The following is a 26,872-nucleotide window of genomic DNA, read 5'->3' on the forward strand; positions in this document are numbered from 1 at the left end:
GGACAGAGGGCAGAGGAAAGGAGCTTAGGTTGGGACTTGGAGATGAGAAAGCTAGGTCTAGGGAGAATTAAAGAGAAGCTGTGACTGGGGAGTAAGCTCATGATAAGAAACAGCTGTGTTTAGCTTCATTTTTGCCATTTGGCTATTATTTTTTGGTATTATGGAAACATCGCAAAGATGAACATTCTAACTTTAGAGATGGGCAGGCAGGATATAATCAGAAGGGCGCCACAAGACCATGTCATCTGCTCAAGAGGGAGCATTTAAGTCTTTATTGTCTTATTTAATTTTTATAAATCCCCTCTCATGTAAAGATATTATTATCCCTATTTTGTACTTGTGTAAAAACAGGCTCAGAGGTTAGGTGACTTGCTGTGTGCCATGCAGCGGAAAGGGATGGAACTCTTGCTTGACACCCAAGCACGTTTTTTGGAGATGTTCTCTGTGGATGTTATGCCTTGGCACCACACCTCCTGGGGAGTTTAACCTGAGTGTCCAGAGTTTTTGACCTGGTACGTGCTGTTTAGCAACCTGTCTCTTTGCTCTCAGGCAGCATACATAGAAGAAGGAATTAGAGTTAAGAAACAAAAAGACTATCTTGTTTCCCAATCTTAAAAAGTTCCCTGTGACATTGTTTTTCACTGATAATATTGTTGCAAACCAAAAAGTGCCTGATTAATCTTTGCAGTATCCTTTAGACCTGAATCACACTCTCATCTGATCATAGGAACTGAGTCACTAGTGAAGTACCTTCATCTGAGACTCTGGGCAGGGGTCAGTCAAGTTTTTCTTAAAGGGCCAGATAATAATAAATACTTTAGACTTTCCCAGCCATGCAGTTTCTGTTGCAGCTCCTCAACTCTGCTCTTGCAGTGTGAAAGCACTTGCTGATAATAGGTCAATGAATGGCCATGGCTGTGTTCCAATAAAACTTCAGGTAGCCCAGGATACTGACCTCTCCTCTAGAAGAAAAGACGAATTCTAGAATTTCTAGCTCATAATCTGGCAAGTAAAATCATCTGACAAAATCGTAAAATCGATTGGTTTTTTTTTCCATTATTTTCAAAGTTCAAAATATTTAGTTACTTTAAAAAGGACTTATCTCTGTAATGATTATTTATTTGTTTATTCGTATTTACTTTTTTAAGACAGGGTCTCACTCTGTCACTCAGGCTGGAGTGCAGTGGCGTGATAATGGCTCACTACAGCCTCACCCTCCTGGGCTCAAGCAATTCTCCCACTTTAGCCTTCCCAGTAGCTGGGACTACAGGCGTACGCCACCATGCCCAGCTAATTCTTTGTATTTTTTGCAGAGATGGGGGTCTCACTATGTTTCCCAGGCTGGTCTGGAACCCCTGGACTGAAGTGATCCTCCTACCTTGGCCTCCCAAAGTGCTGGGATTACAGGCATGAGCTACCATGTCTGGCTTATAATGATCTTTTACAAGTGTAATGATGGTTTTAGGAGAACAGATGCACAGTATGACATTAGATTCCCCACTTTCTTCTCTATTTTGTTTCTTTCTGTGTAGTCTTGCTGGAATTCTGATTAATCATGGTCCTTCCCAATCTCTCAGAATGACCCATATCTTTCAAAACTATTGTCTTAATCATGAAGACCCTCAATTACCAAATTGAGAAGTTTATGTTGCTTTGACCACCATCTGTGTGCATCCCAATACCTGGGGTTACAGACTGGAATCTGTGATCAAGGGAGAGCGTGGATACTCGCTTTATTAACAAATTTACATGTGTTTTACTCACCAGTGATGAGAAGACCACTGACACATTCAGGAGGCTTTATGGAACAGAGAAATCCTTCAGCATTAATTACTGTATCTAGTGTTTTTTTTGTGTGTTATGCAAAAGATGTACGTAGCTATTTTGGAAAAGCATTATAAGTAGAACTTGCATGTTGATAGCTTTAGGATGTGTTCAGATTACAAATCTCCATTTGTACTATACTTGAGAGTTTTTGGTAATTTGAACTAGACTAGATCTTTAAGGGAAAAAATATATATATATTTTTTCTCAGAGAACAAACCAGAAAAACTTTAGCATCTTGAAGGTAAATTAGTGTTGATTATGACAAGTGAGAATAATTAATTTGCAAATAGTCATAAGCAGATTATCTTCTTTTTAGCAGTTAGTTCTCATTTATTTGTAATTGAAAAAACAAATATCTGCTAACATAATTGTAATTCATCTTTTGTGTTCATTTTTAAAGTGCCTGTTCTTTTCCAGACAAGCTGCACTCATGCATGGCAGTGTTACAAGGGTGGGCTTGTAGACTGAGTTTGGGAAGTGCTATGAATCCATTAGGATCATCTATCACAATCAAGATTCAATAATTCCAAGTAAAGGAAGATGCTTTTGCCTGACTTAATGATGGCTCGGATTCTAGTGTAGTTTTTTTGGAAATGCAGTTCTGTCACTTTCACAGCTATGTTACCAATGAAATAAGTCTGTGTGAATAAGTAAAGGGAGGTAAGTTGATAAAAGCATTCAGTTTGCAACGGATCTGCAGTGTATCATGGTGCTCAATACAATTTTTGAATAATCACATTTATTTATCAGATTTTAATTGGAGAAGATTTGCAGATCCCACCTTTGAATCATTACAAAGTATGAATCCTGTCATCTAGAATACTGAAATTTAGTATGTACCATGCTTAGGACTGATCCGAAGACATTTTAGGTTTGAATAAGAAAAAAGAGGCAAAGAGGCCCAATATAAAACCAGAGAGAATAAATCTTAAAGCACCATCTATGTTGGATATCCTTATTGCAAGAGATCCCACATTGGACAGACCATTTCAGTTGACACCAAAGGAAGTAAGAATTTTCTGAGACTGACGGGTATCTTGGTAAATGTTCCCTCTTTGCAGGTGGTTGTAGATAATTTCAATTCACCCTCTGCTTTCTTCTAACTGACGAAGGTGTAGCTTTGATATTTTCCCCTCTTCATGTTACATGATCATTTATTCTAACTGGCAACATTTTATTTATTTATTTATTTGGACCCATTGTTCCAAACATGTAAAAGATTTGGACCTGCAAATCTTTCTATGTTAGTATTTATTGTATTAGTGTTTGAGATACCTGGAATTTTAGAGATGAAGTGACTCAATCCATTTATTTTCTAGAAGAAATCTTAGAGATGTGAGGGACAGGTGTAGGTTCACAAGAGCTAGGACATGCTGTTCTAACAAAAATCCTCCTTCCCTTTGGTTCAATTTTTAATCTATTTTAGGTCCTCCCATTTCACATTAATGACATAGTAATCTACCCACTTAAAACTATAATAAGTTCACTAGGTTTTTTTTCCCCATTAAAGCAGACTCATGAGTCATAGTTTACTATTACTTTCCAAGCTTTTATTCTGTATTTTCCTTAACATCTGAGAATCATGTGGAATCTGTGGTACCTGTGCTAATCTGAAGCCACTATGTATTTTGAAACCTCTTGCCCCACGTTGGATGCCTGGTGTCGATCAGGAAGTGTTGCAACGTGTAACACATCACTCACCACTCTTGACAGTGTTACAGGGTAGGAAGTTGTGGGGGTGCAAGGCTGGCTGTGGACGTAAATAATAGAACATTCAGAATCATCACTGAGGCAGAGTTTTGCCAGCTTGTATAAATCAGGTAAATTTGCTCATATTAAATGCATCTCTTTCACTTCCACCTTCTGTTTCAAGTTGACAATGTTTGCATTTGACTCCTATTAAGACACTATGCCTTTCCTCAAACATATCTGTTGCAATTTCATGATTTCTTAAGACTAATGCTGTCACCAGTATATTTCATTTAGCAATGTCCTACACACCAGAGTAGGTTTCTAGACAGGGAACTCAAGACACTCACATGAAGGAGGCATGGGCTGAGTGTGTAGGGTAGAAACTTGGTCTTTGAATCAGAAGGAATTTGCACCCAGCTGAGGGAATCTTGAGGTGTCCTCTTGTTGACATCTGAGGTTTCACATGCTCTTCATTTGTCTGGTATCTGCATGACTTGCCTGCACCCCACTTTTTTGCAGCTTCCACCTTGGCCCATATCTCAGAGCACAAACAATTTGAAGAACATTCCAAGGTGAGTCCAGAAAACTACATTAGGAAAGATTTAGGAGCCTGCCTAGTTCTTTTCTACTCGAACTCTTGCGGAATAGATGGATTTTTCTGTTGTAGTTTATTTGTTAAAATTGTTTAAGGCCACACTGTCAGAATTTAGCCCACAGGCTAGCATCGGCTCTGCTACCTTTGACCCTTTTAAGAGTCATAGTTTTCCTATGATGTAGAATGGAAAGATCTATGGGCAGTCAGGGTCGACCTTTGGGTGCCCTGCTTCTAGTGCAGTGCCTGGATGTTTGTGTCATTTCTCAAATAAATAAGTGAATTTGAGTGCTCAATAGAATCTAGTTGTGTGTATGCATTATTACTGCACGTTTGTGCAAAAACTAAAAATTATAGACATAAAGGATACGATTCTAGTCATTTATATTACAAATGAAATAACCAACCCTGGGAGGTTAACAGTGGCTTGTTTAATGTCAGCAGCTAGTTTAGTGGCTGTAACGAGACTGAATCCCAAGTTGAACAGAAATCGTTTAAAAATTCAAGTTTTAAAAATCATGTACAATGAATGATATTGGCTGCTTTTCTAAGGAGAGTGATTCTCTAAGCCTATAGGAAAAAAATACTGGTGGCTGACTTGTGGCCTTAATTGCATGCTAAGGTTGAGGAAGGATCTCCAGTAATTCTTCGCTTTACTTTGTGTTTGAATATAGGATTTTATAGCTGTGGGTGGAAAAAAAAATATTTCTAGGGAAAAGGTTTACTGATAATTTAACTGAACCCCAAACAAGTGAACTGGGTGAAACAGAATATGGCACATGGTCCTTTATCACAACCTTTCTACCTAACCTAAAGCCAGTAAGATGGAAATAGTTTGGAAAAGACACTATCTGCTGAGGTTGCTTTAAATAGAGTCTCTCCTGGGACTTAGAACACATTTTGAGGCTCATTCTCCCTTTTGATGGTTTCTTGGAGACATTTTTCTGTATATACTGGATGCAGGCATTTGTATTCCTGGATGGCATTCATCTTTTACCAGTGTGAGGAGGCTGTTTTTATCATTGTGAGATTTATTAACATTTACTTGCTCTTAGAATCTACAGATTATATAACAGATATTGCAGGCTATAACCTAGAATTTAAATATTAAAAAGAGCGATTAAAAAACAAAACAAAAAAAGAAGAGTGATTCTTTTTGTTATAATTGAATCAATTCCTATTGTTTACCTGTGTTGAATACAGTAATTGGTCCCATCGATCTTTTACTTAATCTTGAAATTCAGAGTTACTCTCTATTCTACATGAATGGAGCTGGGAAATGGTTTTAGGTAAATGAAGGTAAAATGTACTGAATACCTACTGTGTGTAGTGAGCTGAACTATATCCTTTACTGCAAATATTCCATTTAATGCTAACAACCACCTCCCCTTCTATTTTCTTCTGTAGGCAAGGTTGAGTTCACTGAGGCCGACTCCCTGCCCCAGGTCACATAGCTGAACGTGGTCTCTCATCCCCTTGCCTATGTGCTTTTTTTCACAGAGTATATTGGATTGAGATCCAAAACTTATTGGCAAGCCATCAAAGTTCCGCTTGAACTAAAAGAGGAAAACCTGTTTTCTGAAATGTGAACTTTAATTACATAAAATGGAGGCTTCTGAAAACAGTATTGTCTCACAGGGCAGGCTATAAACCTTGAACAATGGAAGCTTCATGTTGTGTAAGAAAGGAGCTTACAGAGCCAAACAGCACCGTTCCTGTGTTTCCCCTGCCAGTGACAGGAGCATCTGGGGTAGCAAGGGGACTGCCCAGGGCCTGGTGTTGGCATCAGAGGTTCTCAAAATTGCTCACACTGCTCTTGCTTTTCCATACAGGCTGCTTATATCTTGCCTCCTCTGGCTAAACTGTGGTACTAACAAGACGGCAGTTGGCTGCTGGGGAAATTCTGATAGGGAGAGTAAGTCTGGGTCATTCTAATTTATTTGTGGCTCTGGTAGCAAAGAGAACTCAAAGGCAGTATATCTCTATCGCTGATGAGATTTCACTGGGGCCGACACCACCTGTTCTGTGCACTCACTTCTCTGTTAGACCTGGCTAGGTTTTCTGCTGTGCTTGTTTTTAGCTTTGTAACCAGCAGTAATCACATTGGTCTTTGGGATTTTCATGTTTCAGGTTTTACAGATGATGCAAAAGCATTAGTTTTCAAAGTCACTGCAAATGCTATGTATATGTATTTCTCAAGATGCGGCCCCTGCACTACTTGTTTTGGTGTTACCTGGTCAACTTGGTAGAAAATAGATTCTTGGGACTCATGCTGAGCCCACTAATTAATTATCTTGGGAAAGAGATAATACTCCCCCCACCGATATTTTTAACAAGCTTCTCAGATGATTCCTGTTTACATAAATTTCACTGCCAATATTAGACACGTTATACAGAAACATTGGCAAATAAGAGGTTGAAGTGACTTTGTTCTGAGTCACATCATGAGTAAGGGGCAGTTGGTATTGAATTCTAGTTTGTGTTTCATCCCCAAGTCTGGGGATGAAATGCATCGTCTCTGGAATTCCATGGGTGGGGACAAATACCCTCTGTTATGTTTTTAAATGTCACAGCCCTCTGGGATTCACACCTTGGGTGTTGCCTTGTGGCTCAGTGCCTGTTTTTTTTAGGTAGCTAAAGGGCTCAAATTTGAAGAAGGCAAAAATGTGGAGCAGAAAGTGAGCATGGACAATTTGGGGTGAAGCATTTGCTTGAGAAATCTGGGGAGGTACATTTGAATTTATAAGGAGGGACCAGATGACAAATGTCATTGAAAGTCACACTATGCTGTTTGAACTCAACATGGCAGTAGAATCTGGAAATGGCACAGTGCATATGTATTAGTCCATTTTCATGCTGCTGATAAAGATAAACCCGAGACTGGGCAATTTACAAAAGAAAGAGGTTTATTGGACTTATAGTTCCACATGGCTAGGGAGGCCTCACAATCATGGGGGAAGGTGAAAGGCAAGGATGAGCAAGTCATGTCTCACATGGATGGTGGCAGGCAAAAAGAGAACTTGTGCAGGGAAACTCCTGTTTTTAAAACCATCAACTCTCGTGAGACTCATTCACCGTCACAAAAACAGTGCAGGAAAGACCTGCCCCCATAATTTAATCACCTCCCATGGGGTTCCTCCCAGTACACACGGGAATTGTGGGAGTTACAATTCAAGATGAGATTTGGTTGGGGACACAGCCAAACCATATCAGCATAGTATTCATCTTTGGATTGAATACATTCTTTTATTAATTTAGCAAATATTTACCAAACCCCTGTTAGTGCTGAACATGACAAAGGAAAAAGCAAATTCTTTGTTTAGTATGTCAAGGACATACATAAAGGATTTTAGATGGTTTTCACTGAAAATCATTAAAATATGAAATAGCATTAGGACTGAAAATACTACATTTGCTGTTGGTGCCAAAAAAAATCGATACATGAAAATGTCAATATGTAAGAATTTTAGGTGGTCGTGAAAAGTGTGAACCAGCCTTTTATTTTTGGAGACAGGAACTACTGGAAATAAATTGCAGTTATTTCTGGAGTAGGCAGGCCTCCCCTCTTCTCCCTAATCACCAGCCTGTCTTTGTCAGGTGGCCACATTGATCGAGCCTGTCATGGCTCCAAGCCCATCATGGTCTGTCTAGTCCATGAAGAAGCAGCAGAAATATCTCAGCTGCTCTAAGTGTTTTCCTTGTGCCTTATTTTGAGCTCTGTTTGGAGAATTCTAAATTAGTTGTGGTGATATGATCTATTAGTTTCCTGGTCTATGGAAGAGAGAAATGGTACAGAAATGATCTCTGCAGTTTGCATTTCCTGAGCGGGTTGTGGTTCACTTACTCCCTTTATTGACCAAAAGAGCAGGTGATTCATGTAAAATCATATGTTAGGCTGCAATGACTGGGGCTTTTGAAAGGACCACCCGTTAAGTGCAAATAAATAACAATGTGAACACACAGCAGACTCTAAAAAGCATATTAGACTATTGACGAGAATGAATAATGCATGTTTCCTGATAGTGTTTGCTACATGTGGCAGGATGTATTAAAAAAGAAGAAAAAACCTTCCGCATTAGTGTCTATACAGTCAACCTTTACATTCAAGGAGAAGCTTAACTATTATCTGCCGCCTTTATAGAAGCATTATCAAGTCAGGGTTTTATGGTTAAATCTTGTAGAATCAATTAGGAGATTCACCTTTAAAAATTGGTCTCTACAATATGCACATAGTAACAAAAGAAAAAAAATCTTGACAATATCATTGTAGTGATTTCTGCATTCTGGTCTTTAATTATGTGCTGAGTCCTGGTGGCAGAGAGTTTGTGATCATGGATGGCGCCTGGAACTTGACCACATCTCATTTAATGCAATGGAAATTTCAGTTATAATTTAGTTTATTGATTTTTTTCTACTGCTAGTGAAAGGTAAGTTACATAACCCAACTTATAGTCATGGACTCTTTCATCTTACAGTTTATAATTTGAAAATTAGATGTTTCAGTCTGTAGTGAGTCTGTGATATTTATCAAGTACCCATTGTGCACTAACAACCATAAAGCAAAATCTTTGTTCTGAAGCCTCAGATTTATGTTGAATAAATATTGAAGAAACGCCCTAGGTCAAGATTCAAGTGAAGTCAGGCAAGCCTATTTTACTGCTAAAACTTTGAACACAATACAACAATATAAAAGGGTTAAGCAGGCCTGGCCTGGTGGTGGCTCACATCTGTAATCCCAGCACTTTGGGAGACCAGGGTGGGAGGATTGATTGCTTGAGCTCAGGAGTTAAAGACCAGCCTGGGAAATATAGTGAGACTCCCATCTCTAAAAATTTTTTAAAAATCTATTTTATAAATAAAATGTAAAAGACTTAAGCAATGATGATTTAGATAAATGACCAAAGATGGATGGTTTATCTAAAGACCAAGACCAGATTGCACAGTAAGGACACAATAAGAAGTTCTTAAGAATTAAGGTTCGTTTTTTTACATTTATGTAGGGAATACACATGTGGATGCTGACTGTGCATTTCCTTATCTCAGAAGCTCCTAAAACCATTTATAATGCAGCAAGCCTGTTTGCTTTACTTTTGCATACCGGTTGTTTCACACGATAAGACCTCTCCAGGTTTAGTGGTCACTGTGGCAGTTCTTCAGCATTTTAGTTGTTGAAATGTCTGTCCCTTTCCCAGTACTTAAGAAATCCTAAGTGTTGTAATACGAGAGTACTATGAAGGTAAATGACTGCAGAATGAAATACTGTAAGGTAAAGGACTATTTCAAAGACACATGATCTAACGTTTACTATGTGGAGATCTTGTGGAGCCATTACTCTGGAATAATTCAGATTTAACCATATTCATGTAAAAGAGAGCATGTTGAGTTGGAATAACCATCAGATTTGGAATTTATCTCATTGGCTTCTCTCCCCACCACCGTCTGCATAACAAAGTGTTCCACTTCAGCGAACATCTGGACTTACCTTTCTGAATCTCCCAGAACTTTGCGCTGTCAAGATTCCTCCCTCAACTTTCCACTTTAGTTTTGATTTTTATCCTTTGTCTCATCCTATCTTCCCATAGATATTTTCAGTTCTTGCAAATCCTTGTAAACAAATAAAAGTCTTGCCAAAATTGCATGTTTCTGCCGTTACCAACACTCTTTGGTATTGACCATTGTGGCTTTCTCTTCTGGCGCCTCATGTGCTCTGTGAGCCCTTTCAAAGAGGCAGGTGTCTTCACTCCTTTATCGAAGTGACTCTAGGGTCCGTTGTTGACAGCCCATCACCGGATCAATTTGCGCCATCTCTTCTTATCTTTCGTAACCTTTTTGTAGCAGCATATGCCTCCTCCAAGCTGCTTTGTACAATTTTCTCTTTTGATTTTTTGAGACATCATCTTTTCCTTTCTAACTCCTACACGAGCTGTTTTTCTGCTTTCTGTCATCTAAGTAGAGATATTTTCCCTATTAGGCAACATTATAGATTTAGAGGCCATCTTTTCTCACTCCAAGTATATGAGAGTCCTCTCCTTCCTCTGAAATATCAATAGGGTTTCCTAATAATCTCAGTTGGACATTTCCTCTTTGTTCCCTTTGACATAAACACTTTGCATTTACCCATCCTCATCTGTAGAAAGCTTATTTGTTCTTCAGGGCAACTTATCATAATGGCTAAGAAACCTTAACGTTAACCTGGTTGAGTGAGCCAGAGTGCCTGCATTCACCTCACACCTCCACAAATAACTGGTTGGTTGATCTTGGGCAAGTTATTTATCTCCTATGTGTCTTTGTTTCCTCACTAAAGTGGGGATAGTAATAATTCCTCCCTCGTAGAACTGATGAGATAGCTAATGAGTCGATATGTGTAAAGATAAGTATCAAAACAGTCTTATGCTGAGTGTATATGAATAAGTATTTTTTATATTTCTACTGTCTCAGACTCTACCTTCTCTATAAATCTTTCTGATCCTGATCTCAACTAATCTTCATCTCTTCTGGTGAAACTACTGCTTTTCCTTCTCTTGATAACGCTTGACTTACTCTCATTTATATTTTAATTGTCTTCATATGTCTTCTCCCTCTTGCTAGACTAGGCTCTTCACTCACTTATGTTCCCTGTCACGTCTTACACCTAAAGATATTTTCTCACTAAGATCAAATCTTTTTTTTTTTTTTTTTTGAGAAGGAGTCTTGCTCTGGCGCCCAGGCTGGAGTGCAGTGGCACGATCTCGGCTCACTGCAAGCTCCGCCTCCCTGGTTCATGCCATTCTCCTGCCTCAGCCTCCCGAGTAACTGAGACTACAGGCACCCGCCACCACGCCCGGCTAATTTTTTATATTTTTTAGTAGAGATGGGGTTTCACCGTATTAGCCAGGATGGTCTCGATCTCCTGACCTCATGATCCGCCCGCCTTGGCCTCTCAAAGTGCTGGGATTACAGGCGTGAGCCACTGTGCCCAGCCCTGATCAAATCTATTTTTCTAGACTAATTCTGAACATCAGAAGTTCTTGAGATCACTCTGGATGTTGACTTTTACAAATTATATTGTGACAGAGTCTCATTGTGTATCTTTATGGGGTACAAAGTAGTATTACATTTTTTTCTTTTTAACATTTCTTTTCTTTCCTTTTCTAATAGAGACAGGGTCTCACTATTTTGCCCAGGCTGGTCTCAAACTCCTGGGCGCAAGTGATCCTCTTGCTTCGGCCTCCCAAAGTCCTGGGATTACAGGCATGAGCCACTGCACCCCAGCTGGTATTACAATTTTTGAATAAAATGTGGTAAGATAAAATTAAGGTAATGAACATTGCTCACCTCAGATGTTTATGCATTTTGGATTTTTGATGAGAGATCCCCGAAGACCCTGTGCCAGTGCATCTGTAGGACTAGACTGGGCTTCATGAAGAATAATGGAGGGGTTTCTTGTGATTAATCTTCTTTTGTATTAGGGACTTTCTGACTTTGTAGATCCAACTCATCTGAATCACCTCTTTGGGAAAATTTGGTTGTAGAAGTGTGAGTGTGTGCTAATCTGTGTATGTGTACTTTGTTCCCTCAAGTTTGTTGCATATCTTTATCATACTTTTTCACAGTGAGGAACATTTTTATTGTGACAAGGTAATACATTGTCTCGAATGTTTTCTCTAAATTTTTACTCATGATATTTCAAAGGTTTACCTAGAAACTTAGACATGGGTTGGCACCTCTTACGACAGTTTCCTCTCCCCAGAGGACATCTACATCCTCTAAATGATGGGGATGTTATTAGAATTGCTAAATATGAGCCTTGGCTGAATCAGACACCGACAACAATAATTTCAACAATGGAAATTGCCACCAGGCACTGAAGACTTGACGAGTCACTGCGACAGAGCACATACTGGTTGGAATACTAAAAATACACACGGGCTGCATTACCTTTATTTCATTTTCCTCTTTTAGAATAAAAATTTTGACCTTTAAAAGAAAAGGGCCAGTCACTTGTTGAAAATAGAAATTGCTGGACATAAATATTTTAGATTTCTTTCTTCTGATAGTATTGAAAATACTTTGTATGTGTTTGTGCTTTTTTATTGTTTGTAAATTCTTTTCTTTATATAAAAAAGAATTTTTTCCCTCTTATTCCAACATTTGCTTCAGGTAGGTTTGACCAATAACTTGGATTCTTTCCACTTGCGTAATTATAAACCCAACTTGTTGGTGATGGATTTGCTTGTAGATGCAACTCAGTTGTAACTTTGTGTTACTTAAAAAAAATTGTTAGTGGATTGGCTGGTGTATAATTCTTGTTAACCTTTGCAGCTCTGAATTAGTAGATGATAGTTGCTTGTCCAAGGGTACACAGTTAATATGCTGCAGCCACACGTTGAACTTTGTCTTGAAACTTTGATTCATTCCCTGCATCTTTGTAAGAAGATATATTTTTTTCTGATTATAAGATGGAAACAGAATGAAAAGGAGATGACTTCTTGTCTTGATTGCAATGATGAAGCTGCAATCAAACCAGAAATAACACTCCAGTCTCTGACACACATTGTTGCATATTTATGTTGGGTTTTGCTATAGACTTGGAGCCATCTTCTCCATTGTCATCTGTCTGATCTCATCCTTAATAACTTTATTCCGCTGGTTCTAGATGAAATGGTTAATAAATCCAAATTTGCATTTTCAAAGTAGAAACTTTATAGTGGATAGGGCCTTTGTATGATTCAAACTGCCCTATATAGGAAGTGCTTAGATATTATAATAATGCAGGGAAAGAAGATATAAATAGGAATGGCATGTAAAGTAGTGAACATAGTAACTTTCAAATCATATGGAGAAATTTGATATCATTTTCTTATTTTATGTGGCAGTTAATGTATGCCAGTGATTCTTATTACATTACAGAACCATGGTAGTGTTCATTGACAGAGCACCGTAAATGTAAAAATGTGTTAATGAAAAATCGAATTGGAGATATCATGGAGCACATGTGGTAATTATGGGAAGGACCCAGTGCATGTAACCCCCTTGGCTTGTGGGTGGATAACTCCTGGAAATTGTGCATTGTGCAAGGTTGCATTTTCTGAAGAAGGGCAATGGTATATTGGGGGCTTGCCATTTTTCATCCAAAAACCATTTCATGCAAAGACTCGAATAACATTAAATAATGGATGTAACCAACAAAGTGCTACTGAAATGAAGGTTCAACAGTCCACAAATGGTGAGCCTCTGCATATCAAACCTTCTAAAATTAAGTGTATAGGCTGAGATAAACATTAGCATTTCATTACCCATAATTTTGCTTGCCGCCAAAAATGCAGAAGGGCTCTTGAGAGCTATTTGGATGACCCTGGTCTCTGGAGGGCATCTTTTGGAAACCTGATGGCATGTCATCACTTAGACGTGCCACAAAGCACTGAAATCCTCTTAATGGTGGTAATAACACTATTGTTTTTCCTACTTGATACTCCTTTTGAGCCAACATTTCTCTCTTTCTTGCTCTCCTATATCCAAATAACCTGTTTAGTAAGTGTTTTATTTAAAGGACTAAAGAAAGGAAGTAATAAATGATAGTTCTCAGAAACCTCACATTTCATTGCAAAGCTATTAGAACAACTTCCAGCTCAAATGTTAATTAGATACCGTTCTGATATATAGGGTTGTGTCTTTAAATACTGCAGGAGTCTTGACCCAAACCCAAAGAATGCATAGGCAGCAGGGCTGACCCATGCATTTTCACTTGGTACCAGCAAAGGGATTTGAGAACCCTTAGTCACTGCAAGGGGCAGAAGTGTCTTCTATTAAGGACATAATAAGTCCTGCTGAAGACCAGGTCAGCTCAGTAACTCCAGTCGCCACAGCAGTTGTTGGTCAAATTGGGTTCCTCTGGTAGCACCACAGAGCAAGGGACACTAACCCTTTGGGCTTCCCGATTCATTGCTGTCACTTTGGGGCAGAATGGAGGTATGATTTAAATCCTACAGTGCGGGATATTTTCACCCTGGTGTGTCTCTGACAGTGTCCTGCTATAGAAGTTTAAGGAACAGTATATGTGGCTTCAATTTCCATAAGTTAAAAATGCAGGAAAAAGATTATGTCTGGAGGAGTAGATTTTCAGAAAAAGCGGTTTTAAGGATGATGAAAAGAGAATTTATTCAAAATGAGAGGCGTTTTCTCTGTTCCTTCGCCACCTCTCCCTCCCTTGCTTGCTCTGTTCTGTCTCCCTCCCTCCTTATTTCATTCTCACTCTTGCTCTTGTTCATCTAAGAGTAATGAATCTTTGCCTTATTGTGTTTGAATTCACCATGGCCTCCTTGTTGATATTCCTAAAGTTGGCATTAAAAGCTATATCTGGGGCGGGGCATGGTGGCTCACGCCTGTAATCCCAGCACTTTGGGTGTCTGAGGCAAGCGAATCACCTGAGGTCAGGAGTTTGAGACCAGCTTGGCCAACATGGTGAAACCCCGTCTCTACTAAAATACTAAAAATACAAAAATTAGCCAGGTGTGGTGGTGCACAGGTAATCCCAGCTACTCAGGAGGCTGAGGCACGAGAATCACTTGAACCGAGAGGCGCAAGTTGCAGTGAGCCGAGATCGCGCCACTGCGCTCCAGCCTGAGCGACAGAGCAGCAAGATCCTGTCTCAAAAAAAAAAAAAAAAAAATCTGACCTGGAACTCTTTCTCAGTGTAGGAACTCCAAACATAATCTTTCAAAATGTTGCCTGTGGATAGCTCTGTAAAAATGGTGATACACCCTGGTTTCGTTTTGTTAAGTGGTTGTATTGCGCTGGAAATTTGGGGCTGAGAACTTTTCCCACTTTATTTTTCTCAACGTTTCTACATAACACTAAACTGAATATCACATTAGTTTTCGAGAATTCTGATTAGCCCTTGTAAGATTGATTTAAACTATATTTGAAAGGATAATTTAAAGTATCTGTAGGCTGATACTACTTAGCATCGCATAAAAGGAAAAGATGGTTTGATTATTTTTAGGAAGCACGCTTGCTCAAAGAGATTGGGTCTTGCAAGGCAGGACCACCAGTGATTGGTAGATGACGCATCAAAAGTAGGTAAAGGGGAAACAACCGAGTGTCTTCCACAGCCAGGGCACTGTGAACTAGTTCTGCATGAGTGAAGCTGATGAAACCTGACTTTTCTGACAGTTATGACGCTGAGATGTCTTCAGTGAGCCATTCCATCCTGACTCATTCCTTACAGAGTTTACACATTATTCTGAGAAGATTTTCTAAATATAATTGAAAACGTTAAAAAACATTCTGTGCTTTAATATTTAGATGTCATTTTACAATTTTTGTTTGTATTTTTTTTGCTTCTTTTTTTTTTTTTTTTTTTTTTTGAGACTAAGTCTTGCTCTGTCACCAGGCCCCAGGCTGGAGTGCGGTGGCACGATCTCATCCCACTGCAACCTCCGCCTCCCGGGTTCAAGTGATTCTCCTGCTTCAGCCTCCCAAATAGCTGGGACTATAGACGCACGCCACTGCACCTGGCTAATTTTTGTATTTTTAGTAGAGATGAGGTTTCACCATGTTGGCCAGGCTTGTCTTGAACTCTCAACCTTGTGATCCTCCTGCCTCAGCTTCCCAAAGTGCTGGGATTACAGGCGTGAGCCACCGCTCCCAGCCTTTTTTTTTTTTGTTTTTTTTTTTGCTTTTTAAAATTTTTTTTGTTTCTAATTTTCAGCAAGCTTCACATATTGAAATGACGTATGAAGACATCCAATCATAGTAATAGCAGCTGGCTGTCAATTTAATCTTCAGGGTGTAAGATGATATATTTTTATGACAGTGATTAGTAGATGTATTGAACTCTATTGATAATACCACTTGTTTTTTTATCTTGCATTGCATTTTATTTAGTGCCAGAAGCATTCATAAAATTATTTTTCCCCCTAGAAAGAGAATACACTTTAAGTATCGTTGTTTTACTGATTAGGAAATTTGAGATCCAGAGTGGGAGGTAACCACTGAGTCTCACAGCACTTTGTTGACAGTGGAGACCAACCCCTAGCACACCTATCATTTTTAGCAAACTTCATACTGAGTGCTAGGTGGCTTGTTTTTGACACAAGTCAAACAAATAAAATATTTCATAATTTATTTTTTTCTTATACGGCATTTTGCTATCTACTCTTCCACCTTTATTTTCTCAAACTGAAAGACTGAATTTTAATACAGTAGGCTGTGCTAATGGAGTGGTGTAAGGTAAGAAAAAATGTAAGTGCATATTAGGAAAGTTCTGGATGAGTTGGTCATGTCAGCAGCCAAATCATGGTTGTTTAGTGAAATTATTTGCTATTAAGTGTGTACAGAGGGGATCATATTATAGTTTGTAAGAATTGTGGTTTTTTAGTGAAATTCTTAGCTATTAAAATAGCGTGTACAGAGGGGATCTGGACCCAGTGTGTCCTGTGGATTCTGTGTACAAAATAAACACAGCAGATGATCTGAAGGGATAAGGAATATCTTCTGTGTTCCCTGACAGGCTTCCTGGAGAAAAAGGAACAAGCAACTGGAAAACTCGGTAGAGGAGATTGTCTCTATTACAGAGTGTCTTCATTATAACATCAGATTTCAAATTATTTCTCACCTTTACTCTCCCAAAGAAATTTTCATATTAAATTTAAGCTCTCAATAGTAAGAAGGAGTTTACTGGTTTTTTTTTTGGGGGGGGGGTTTGCTATTATAGCAATGCATAGGACCACATATTTTTCCTACAAATAGAAATTTCTGTAAAATAAGAAATACTTGTTAGCTCTAAGACTCAACAGAATTGTTTTAATTTGCTTTGGAGGAAGAATTAAAACCTATTTTTTAGGCCTATGTTCATTCTTTATTTTTATTTATTGATTTTTTAACCAGATCCTCTGAAGACACTAAAGTGTAGTTGTCTCTGAGGACAAAAACAAACGAACAAACAACAACAAAAAAACTTCACCTTACCTTGCTGACCTAGCTATGAAGTTGCTCTTTTATGGCCTTCCTAGGCATGAAGAAGTTAGAGAAACTTGTCTTTAAAAGTTTCATGAACGTTCATAAATGTACACTTTTATTTATTAGGGAACAAGATTTGCTGCCAATAAACGAAAGAAAGATTTGTGTCAGGACTGAGTGTGTAGTCTAAGCTAACATCAGATATAGGAAGTGAGACTCAGAAGGTGATAGGTATGTATTCCACGGATGCAAACACTTTTTGAGTTTCCTGGCAGGTGTAGGCAAAAAAGGACCAGGCTGGTGTGATGAATAATCACTTCCAACCCTCCCTCTGACCTTTTCAGGCCTCCCTCTGATTTGCCTGCTTTCCAGCCCAGGTTGCTCTGATCAACTCACAGTGCTCGAATAGCACACTCTCTTCTCTCTTCACCAAAAAGCAGAACTTTAACACACTTCTTCCAGAATAGCTGTTTCTAGCCAGGTGGGATTAATTGGATGGTGGCTTGGTTTTATAAGGTGGAAGGGAATAAAACTAGTCACAAGAGAGTTGTGGGGGATTTTTAAGATGTAAGTTAGTATCTCTATTAAGCTATTTGACATATGATAAAAGAACAATATTCTTCTGCGGGAAGTAGCAAAACAAAATGACATTTGACAATGTTAGCTCCTCTCATTAACATGGTGTGTTTAGCTTATTGGCCAAGATAAGCTGTAGACCAGGTTTTTACCCTTTACACGTGAAATTTTGAGGCATTAAATGAGTAAAAGAATTGGGATTCCTTTTCCATCTTGGTGATCAAAACACTTTTCTCTTGTTTCCTTGGACCAAGTGATGAAGAGGTGGTGAGGGGACAGCAAAAAATGGAATTACATTTCTTCTCTTTATTTTTATTTTTTGAGACAAGAGTTTTGCTCTTGTTGCCCAGGGTGGAGTGCAATTGTGCGATCTCGGCTCACCGCAACCTCCACTTCCCAGGTTCAAGCGATTCTCCTGCCTCAGCCTCCTGAGTAGCTGGGATTACAGGCACGCACCACCACATCCGGCTAATTTTGTATTTTTAGTAGAGACGGGGTTTCTCCATGTTGATCAGGCTGGTCTTCAACTCTTGACCTTAGGTGATCCGCCTGCCTCGGCCTCCCAAAGTGCTAGGATTACAGGTGTGAGCCACCACACTCAGCCCCCTGTTCTCTTTCTCTGATCACTCCAATACTCGTTCTAATTGGGAGGAATGGATTTAACTAATCTGTGGTTTTTATCTCTGTGTAGAAACTGATTTCTTGGTAGAATGGACTGTTAATATATTTTAAAAGACTGAAAACCTCTTAGAATCTTAAGTATGTAAAATATTCAGATCGAAGAAGTAGAGATTTTACCTTTACAATATGGTGACAACAGATAACTGTAAAAACTTCTTTTTCACATAGAACCAGCAGAGGCATGCATGGAACACATATACCAAACATTTTTCTGATAACATTAAACATTTTTAAAAGATGTTAAATGTTCTTTTCATTGTGGTGCTTCAGATTCCTGATTCTAGAACTTGTGTGTGTGGAACCTGTGTTCTAACTATTCTGTTGGAATTTACGAGCAAAGAATTATCTAAGAATTTTCAAATTAAATGATGGGGGAAGGAACTAACATTTTTGCAGTCCCTGGAAATGTAAAATGTTGTACTCACATGGCCTCACATTAAATTCCCATTAAATTGACATTAAAAAATTTTTTTTTATTTTAAAGGAAACGGAAGGACGATGAGATTAAATAACTTGCCCAAGGATTCTGGGTGGGTGTGCTGTGGAGGTGGGATTTTTATACTCTGCCATGACCCAATGTGCAAAGTCTCCTTGAAATTCAATTCTTGTCCAATATTTACCAGATTAAACTCAGTGAAATTCCTCTCTCTACTACTGTTTATGGTTATTTTCTATGCCAATATTAATTGGTAAGCCTGTCATTTTGGCCCTTGTGGCATCGAGTTTTCTTTAAAGGACAGCTTTTTTGTTTGCTTTTTGTTTTTTGTTTTGTTTTGTTTTGAAGCAGAGTCTCACTCTGCCCAGGCCATAGTGCAGTGGCTGATCTCGGCTCACTGCAACCTCCGCCTCCCAGGCTCAAGCCTCCCCAGTAGCTGGGATGATAGGTGTGCACCACCATGCCTGGCTAATTTTTGTAGTTTTTGTAGAGACGGGGTTTTGCCATGTTGGCCAGGTTGATCTTGAACTCCTGACCTCAAGTGATCCACCCACCTCGGCCTCCCAAAGTGCTGGGATTACAGGTGTGAGCCACCACACCCAGTCTTTAAAGGACAGCTCCAGAATTTGCTTTTTTCTGAGATGTCAGAGGTCAGTTTTAGTGTTTGGTTAATACATAAACACATAGAGCTGAGGTCAGTGCCTTCAGCATTGGTCTGAATTTTGTTGCTGTGCCACAAAATTCTAGTGAATTTCCTAGTTGTGGAGAAATGCAGTCAGTCTCAGCCTTTTCAGTAGAGCTTTGGTTTAGTGACTTTTTTAGTTGAAGTGACTTTCAGCATGGATTGTCTATTGCTGTATTTTTTTTAACTGCTTTATTTTAATCTTAGATGTTCCGACTTCTAACTTTCTATACCAAATGATGTCTTTCAAAATTAGAAGTAACAGAAATGAATGAAATCGGCTGGGCATGGTGGCTCACGCCTGTAATCCCAGCATTTCGGGAGGCCGAAGTGGGCAGATCACCTGAGGTCAGGAGTTCAAGACCAGCCTGGCCAACATGGTGAAACCTCATCTGTGCTAAAAATACTAAAATTAGCTGGGCATGGTGGCAGGCTCCTGTAATCTCAGCTACTCGGGAGGCTGAGGCAGGAGAATTGCTTGAACCTGGGAGGCGGAGGTTGCAGTGAGCCGAGATTGTGCTGCTGTTGCACTCCAGCCTAGGTGACAGACTGAGACTGCATTTCAAGAAAAAAAAAAAAAGAAAGAAAAGAAAAAGAATGAAATCATTAAACTGTATGCTCATTGCTTTCTCTTGGTAAAAAGCTTCTCTGGCAAATAGGAAGATGAAATGTTGAGAGGCAGAGGATACTCAAAATACTGAATTTCTTCCTTATTCCCTCAACACCTGAGTTCTGAACTACCCCAGGTGGCACCATCCTTGTAACCCAGGCGCATAACATTCCTGGGCTGAGAGCTTTGCCCCGTTGCCGGCTTCTCAGTGGAGTTCCTTCTATCCCCTCTATGGTGCCTTCCTGCCTTACTGAATTTTGCTGGACTTGGCCTTTGCTCGTAGTACAGCTCCACGAACTCAGCTAGTAGGATTTCCTTATGGGTAAAAGAAGAATGTGAATGGCATACTACCCCATGGTGCTGTTGAGATTACATATTTTATGTAATATATTTATGAGTAGGATTGTGCTTGATACCTAGGAAACAGTTAATAGATGTTGTAGGCAAGGTCTTCACGCATATGGTCTTGGGAAATAATGAGACAATCCTGCTTTTTGAGGGTTCAGGTGGGTCCTATGAGCCTCCCTCTGATACCTCAATATAACCTGTAGAGGTAAATTAGCAAAATGCCAGGGGCGTTTGTTAACTTTGTTTGAAAAACAAACTGGATTGAGACATATTTTCTTACTTATAACTTGATTATGTGTGTTCATTTTCAACCCAGAAACAAATCGCAGCTGGGCATAAAACAAAGAATAGAATGTGGCCTTAACTATGTGTCAGAAAAGCCAGTTTTAGTAACTCAGATTTTAGGTTTGTAACCCAACATGACTTTAAACCTCTGGGGATTGCTGTATAGAATTTCATGCTGTGGGTGTCAGAAAGCAGCACCCCATGTTATACTTACTGTACCCCCTATGTTTGCACTTTATCTTAGTGTCTGTAATTTCTAAGTTGGTGTATGGGTTTCTATTACTGGATTGAGAGAAGATCCTAAAGGCAGACCTGTTAGGTTTCCTGTTTCTTATTTAGCTCAACCTAAGGGACCCAATGTATTTTGAAATCTCAGAGCTGAAATTATATTTGGTATAGGCCATTCGTGTATACTGACTAGTTAAGAATTCAATGGAAGAGTTATAAACTATAATTTAAAATATTGATCCGGTTTATTTCTTTATATTTTCATGTACTGCTCTGTGATTGCTTATAGGATGAAAGTATATTTAATTGCATTTTTTGCCATGTATGTTTGTTTCTACTTTTGAGGGAGAAATAATCAAAAATTAAATCCAATGGAGCCTGTCTGAAGCAGGTTATGAGCAATTGCCACTCCCTTTTCTAGAAAAAAAGGACATGTAAGAGAATCTTAGGTAACATCATAAAGACCTTTCTTGAGAATATGAATAGTATTTTAGTCAAATTTCAGTTTATTGCTTTTCTCTTCCCCCAACTACTGAAGTCATTCCAGATTAGAATTAGCATATAGAATGGTGAGAAAAATTTTGACTGAAGAATTCGTTTTCTTCCACCAAAAACTCGACTTTTAATAAGATAAATATAGGTTATTTCACTGTCATGAATCTTGATTCCAAGGAAGTAATAAACAGCAAATCCTTCTTTTCTAAATAAGGGATGTATATATTTGCAAAGCTGGCAAAGGAGTGTGTACAGTTCTGCCAGTGGACCTGACCTGGGCAAAACCAGGTGGTTCCCCCCTGCTCTTTCTAACCTCCCTTGGGGTCCAGGGCGAGGCTGATGCCCTCTCCTGGGCTTTTCTCATTTATGGGACTAATGAGGATAGTATAATGTGATTTCTGCCATGCTTCATCCAGGAAAAGCAACCATTTTCTTTGCAAAAGCAACATTTCAGTGGATTTTCACTGATGTGTGGTGACAGAAAAATGGACTTGAAGGAAAAAAAACGCACCAAGAGTCTGTTTAGCTCTGGCCATGGTTCTGGATGAAATTTATTATTTATCTGGTTTAATGCTTGGTTTTCAGAGGAGAGAATTTTAAGATTCAAATACAAATCAAGTTTCTTGTGCCAGAATGAAAGCGGCAGCCTTAAGACAGTTGTTAATGACCATTGAATGTGCATGTATAGCTTGAATTCTAACCAGGAAATTGATAATGAACAACAATTTTATGTTACTATAGAACTACTTTTTTTAAGCTGAAAATACCTTGAAATGAATTTATGTCAGACACAGCCAGCAAGAGACACTGGCTTTTTCATAACTGCCCCTGCTTGGTAAGAAGATAGACTGAATCCTGTTTACCTTACGTGTTTGAAGATGTGTTTGCTGATATAACACACACACATATGTAGCAGAGAGAGTTTGTAGTTTGAGATTATTTTCTAGAAATCTGTGATTTGTGCTTTATTACAGCTGTGCAGTTTCTCCAGAAAGCATTTTAAAATTGCAGCGCCTTTCTCTAGCTCTAACCTGGGTCTAAGATGGCTGCCCCTGCCGTGCTGCACACGCCTGTTCCACGCTTGGTGTTTGCATCAGACATGGGATTGCAGATGAAAAACAGATAGCGCTCCTCCTCTCCAGGGTTGACAAACTTTGCCTCTAATCACTGATTCTTTGATCTCAGCTTATTATTCCCTCAACTGGCTATGATTAGAAGCTCCACAACTGAGCTCCTTAATTTCTTTTCTTGACACATTGTTTTAAAAACTCATTTAAAATTATTGCAGAACTCACTTAATTGAGCTCCTTAATGTTTTTGATTCTTTTTAAAATTTTTAACTTTTAATTGTGTAATAACAGTGTAATATAATAATTTAACTGATTACCCGGGCGTGGTGGGTACACCTGTGGGCCCAGCTGTGTGGGAGGCTGAGGCGGGAGGATGCCCTGAGCCCAGGAGGTGGAGGCTGCAGTGAGAAGAGATCTCACCACGGCATTCCAGCCTGGGTAACATAGCGAGACCCTGTCTCAAAAATAAATACATGAATAAATTGAATTTAACTGTGCCTAACTATAGTTTACCATGCCACCCCTTTGGGGTGTGCAGTGCAGCAGGCCCAGAACCCCTTGCTTTGCAAAATGCAGCTTTTTGTGGTCCCCACACTTGCCTAGTAACCGCGTTTTGTTTTGTTTTGTGTTTGCTTCCAGAACTCCAAGATGGGAGGCAAGCTCAGCAAGAAGAAGAAGGGTTACAATGTGAACGACGAGAAAGCCAAGGAGAAAGACAAGAAGGCCGAGGGCGCGGCGACGGAAGAGGAGGGGACCCCGAAGGAGAGTGAGCCCCAGGCGGCCGCAGAGCCCGCCGAGGCCAAGGAGGGCAAGGAGAAGCCCGATCAGGACGCCGAGGGCAAGGCCGAGGAGAAGGAGGGCGAGAAGGACGCGGCGGCTGCCAAGGAGGAGGCCCCGAAGGCGGAGCCCGAGAAGACGGAGGGCGCGGCAGAGGCCAAGGCTGAGCCCCCGAAGGCGCCCGAGCAGGAGCAGGCGGCCCCCGGCCCCGCTGCGGGCGGCGAGGCCCCCAAAGCTGCTGAGGCCGCCGCGGCCCCGGCCGAGAGCGCGGCCCCTGCCGCCGGGGAGGAGCCCAGCAAGGAGGAAGGGGAACCCAAAAAGACTGAGGCGCTCGCAGCTCCTGCCGCCCAGGAGACCAAAAGTGACGGGGCCCCAGCTTCAGACTCAAAACCCGGCAGCTCGGAGGCTGCCCCCTCTTCCAAGGAGACCCCCGCAGCCACGGAAGCGCCTAGTTCCACACCCAAGGCCCAGGGCCCCGCAGCCTCCGCAGAAGAGCCCAAGCCGGTGGAGGCCCCGGCAGCTAATTCCGATCAAACCGTAGCCGTGAAAGAGTGACAAGGACAGCCTATAGGAAAAAATAATACCACTTAAAACAATCTCCTCTCTCTCTCTTTCTCTCTCTCTCTATCTCCTCTCTCTCTCTCTCTCCTCTCCTATCTCTCCTCTCTCTCTCTCCTATACTAACTTGTTTCAAATTGGAAGTAATGATATGTATTGCCCAAGGAAAAATAAAGGATGTTGTCCCATCAAGGGAGGGAGGGGGTGGGAGAATCCAAATAGTATTTTTGTGGGGAAATATCTAATATACCTTCAGTCAACTTTACCAAGAAGTCCTGGATTTCCAAGATCCGCGTCTGAAAGTGCAGTACATCGTTTGTACCTGAAACTGCCGCCACATGCACTCCTCCACCGCTGAGAGTTGAATAGCTTTTCTTCTGCAATGGGAGTTGGGAGTGATGCGTTTGATTCTGCCCACAGGGCCTGTGCCAAGGCAATCAGATCTTTATGAGAGCAGTATTTTCTGTGTTTTCTTTTTAATTTACAGCCTTTCTTATTTTGATATTTTTTTAATGTTGTGGATGAATGCCAGCTTTCAGACAGAGCCCACTTAGCTTGTCCACATGGATCTCAATGCCAATCCTCCATTCTTCCTCTCCAGATATTTTTGGGAGTGACAAACATTCTCTCATCCTACTTAGCCTACCTAGATTTCTCATGACGAGTTAATGCATGTCCGTGGTTGGGTGCACCTGTAGTTCTGTTTATTGGTCAGTGGAAATGAAAAAAAAAAAAAAAAAAAGTCTGCGTTCATTGCAGTTCCAGTTTCTCTTCCATTCTGTGTCACAGACACCAACACACCACTCATTGGAAAATGGAAAAAAAAAAAAAAAAAAAACAAAAAAATGTACAATGGATGCATTGAAATTATATGTAATTGTATAAATGGTGCAACAGTAATAAAGTTAAACAATTAAAAAGAAGTAATAAAGACTATTGGGTTTTTTGTTCTGTTTGTTTTACTTCTCTAGTCCCCTTCAATAACTACTTTATCAGAGAACAGAGCACTGTATTGGCCATTTTTCTGAATATATTTGGATAGAAGTACAAAAATAGACCAGGGACGGTGGATCACGCCTGTAATCCCAGCACTTTTGGAGGCCGAGGCAGGTGGATGGCTTGAGCCCAAGAGTTGAGGACCAGCCTGAGTAAGATAGTGAGACCCCACCTCTATTTTTTTTAAAAAAAAATTGCCAACATTATTTGTTGAAAAAAATAGCTAGGGCAATGTCAGTAAACTATCTCAGAAGAAGTTAAACTGAAAACTTACTGCATCTATGCATATGCACCCGCTGAAAATGTAACTAAGAAGAAGAAAGATTTTGAATAAAACACGTTAAAAGACAATAAATAGATTTGATCTTGAAGGCTGGGGAAAAAATGAATGACAGGATCTTATAGAAACCTGTGTTTGTAAATTGTGGCACCACTAATGTTATTCTGTTCTATCCCATCCCCTATTTTTATTTTTATCATATTCATGGTAGAGCCAGGAAAGGCGACCTGAGAATTGTGCTATGAGACAGCAGTGATGTGGAAGCAAGCATGGAGCCGGCCTTTATGGTAACCGGATTTCGGTCCTGATTTTGCCACTAGTGACTTGGATGGGTTTTAAGTCACTTCCAACCTTCCCAGACCTTCCTTGCTTTACTTACAAAAGGGTGTATGTAGCCTTTATGATCTCTGAGGCAAGGTCCCATTTAATGGTTTGGGTACATACCCGGTGACAATTTAATGTCACGATGCATAGGTATGCACAGACTGATGGGATGTCTCTTCCATGTCTTGATTCTCCAAAACTCACAGAGTAATGAATAACAATTTCATGGTTTAGAAAACTCCGACATAGGAAATGTCCTGTGGAATGTGTGAAGGCCAGTGTAATGGAATTGATTCTCAAAGGGACATTAATGACACAATGGATTCAGACGAACCTGGTTCCATTCTTACGGGTTACATTACACATGGTTAAATAAAAAAGGGAAAAAAATCTTTGAGTATTTTGGGAGTAGTCTATAGTCTGTCTCTTACCTCATTGGGAAAGAAAAAGTGGTGAAAGTTGAGGATTATGTAAGTATTATACCCGTTGGGTCCAACTGGTATTTATGATCATTTTTTGGCACTTTGGGTTCTTGTTTCTATAGTGAGATAAATTTGAATTCTTAATGCTTGAAAGCACAGCATACAAGAAATCTGTAAACACAGTAACCACCAGGCAACTGTTTTACATAAGGAAAAAGAAGGGGAATGTCCAGGTAATTACCCGTGTGTCCTCGCATATACAAAATAGCTTGGGGGCCAGTGATGGTGATGGAGTGGTAAAAGATTCAGTGAACCATGGAGGACATTTATATAGTTACTGATTAAATGCCATGCATTTATTGCAGAAAAATATGCTTGGTGGAAGTAATATTTTATATATTCACTGTCTTCTCCACTTCCCCTTCTTCTAATAAAAAAATGCTAACCTTTTTGGTAATTAGAACAATCAAATCAGCCTCCCAGATTAGCATTTATTACTACAAATTGCCATTTTTTGAATAAATGAAACTGAGACATTTTTCTGAATTTATTTGGAGTTGCAGAGTAGGAGAATTAAAATCTGAGCTATATATATTTATTTTTCTTTTTTATAACTCTATTAGGTGTTGAAGCAATTAAAAAGTGTTAGAAATATAGTCACCAAAATGTTTAAATCAGAATTTTAACCTAGCCATGGTTCATGACATTGAATTTTACCATACTGAAGAAAAAAACTTGAGCTGTAGTTTGAAGTTGTATATGCAGCAGAAAATGTAGTACGTGTGGGAGTAATTGGCTCAGCCAGGAAGGGAACAATGTTGGGCCATGTTAATTTGGATTAACCTAGATTGTTCTTGCCTCATGAATGATTTAAAATGAAGAGAAGGGACTGCACAACCTGTGCTGAACAGGCAAGTCAGAACCATCGGGGAACTTACCGCATATTTGCTTCACTAACTTAGGCATGTCCCTCTCCTCTATGAAGAATGAAGTGTTCCATGGTCTAACGTTCATTTACTGGGTGCCTTTGTGCGTACTGCAAGGAGGAAACTAT

The 26,872-nt window shown here is 39.7% G+C and overlaps 1 protein-coding gene across 1 annotated transcript in view; it reads left to right on the plus strand.

The window, feature by feature from the left end:
* The window catches only part of BASP1 (brain abundant membrane attached signal protein 1), a 59,967-nt gene extending 35,240 nt beyond the window's left edge, over nucleotides 1-24,727 (plus strand). Inside the window, exon 2 of the mRNA XM_003821965.5 lies at nucleotides 23,101-24,727. Within this exon, the coding sequence (XP_003822013.4) occupies nucleotides 23,110-23,793 (684 nt within the window). The 5' untranslated portion in view covers nucleotides 23,101-23,109 and the 3' untranslated portion in view covers nucleotides 23,794-24,727. The remainder of the gene's footprint in view (nucleotides 1-23,100) is intronic.
* Nucleotides 24,728-26,872: the final 2,145 nt, after the last annotated feature.

The sequence above is a fragment of the Pan paniscus genome, chromosome 4 (assembly GCF_029289425.2).
Source record: "Pan paniscus chromosome 4, NHGRI_mPanPan1-v2.0_pri, whole genome shotgun sequence".
In the NCBI taxonomy this organism is placed as follows: domain Eukaryota; kingdom Metazoa; phylum Chordata; class Mammalia; order Primates; family Hominidae; genus Pan; species Pan paniscus.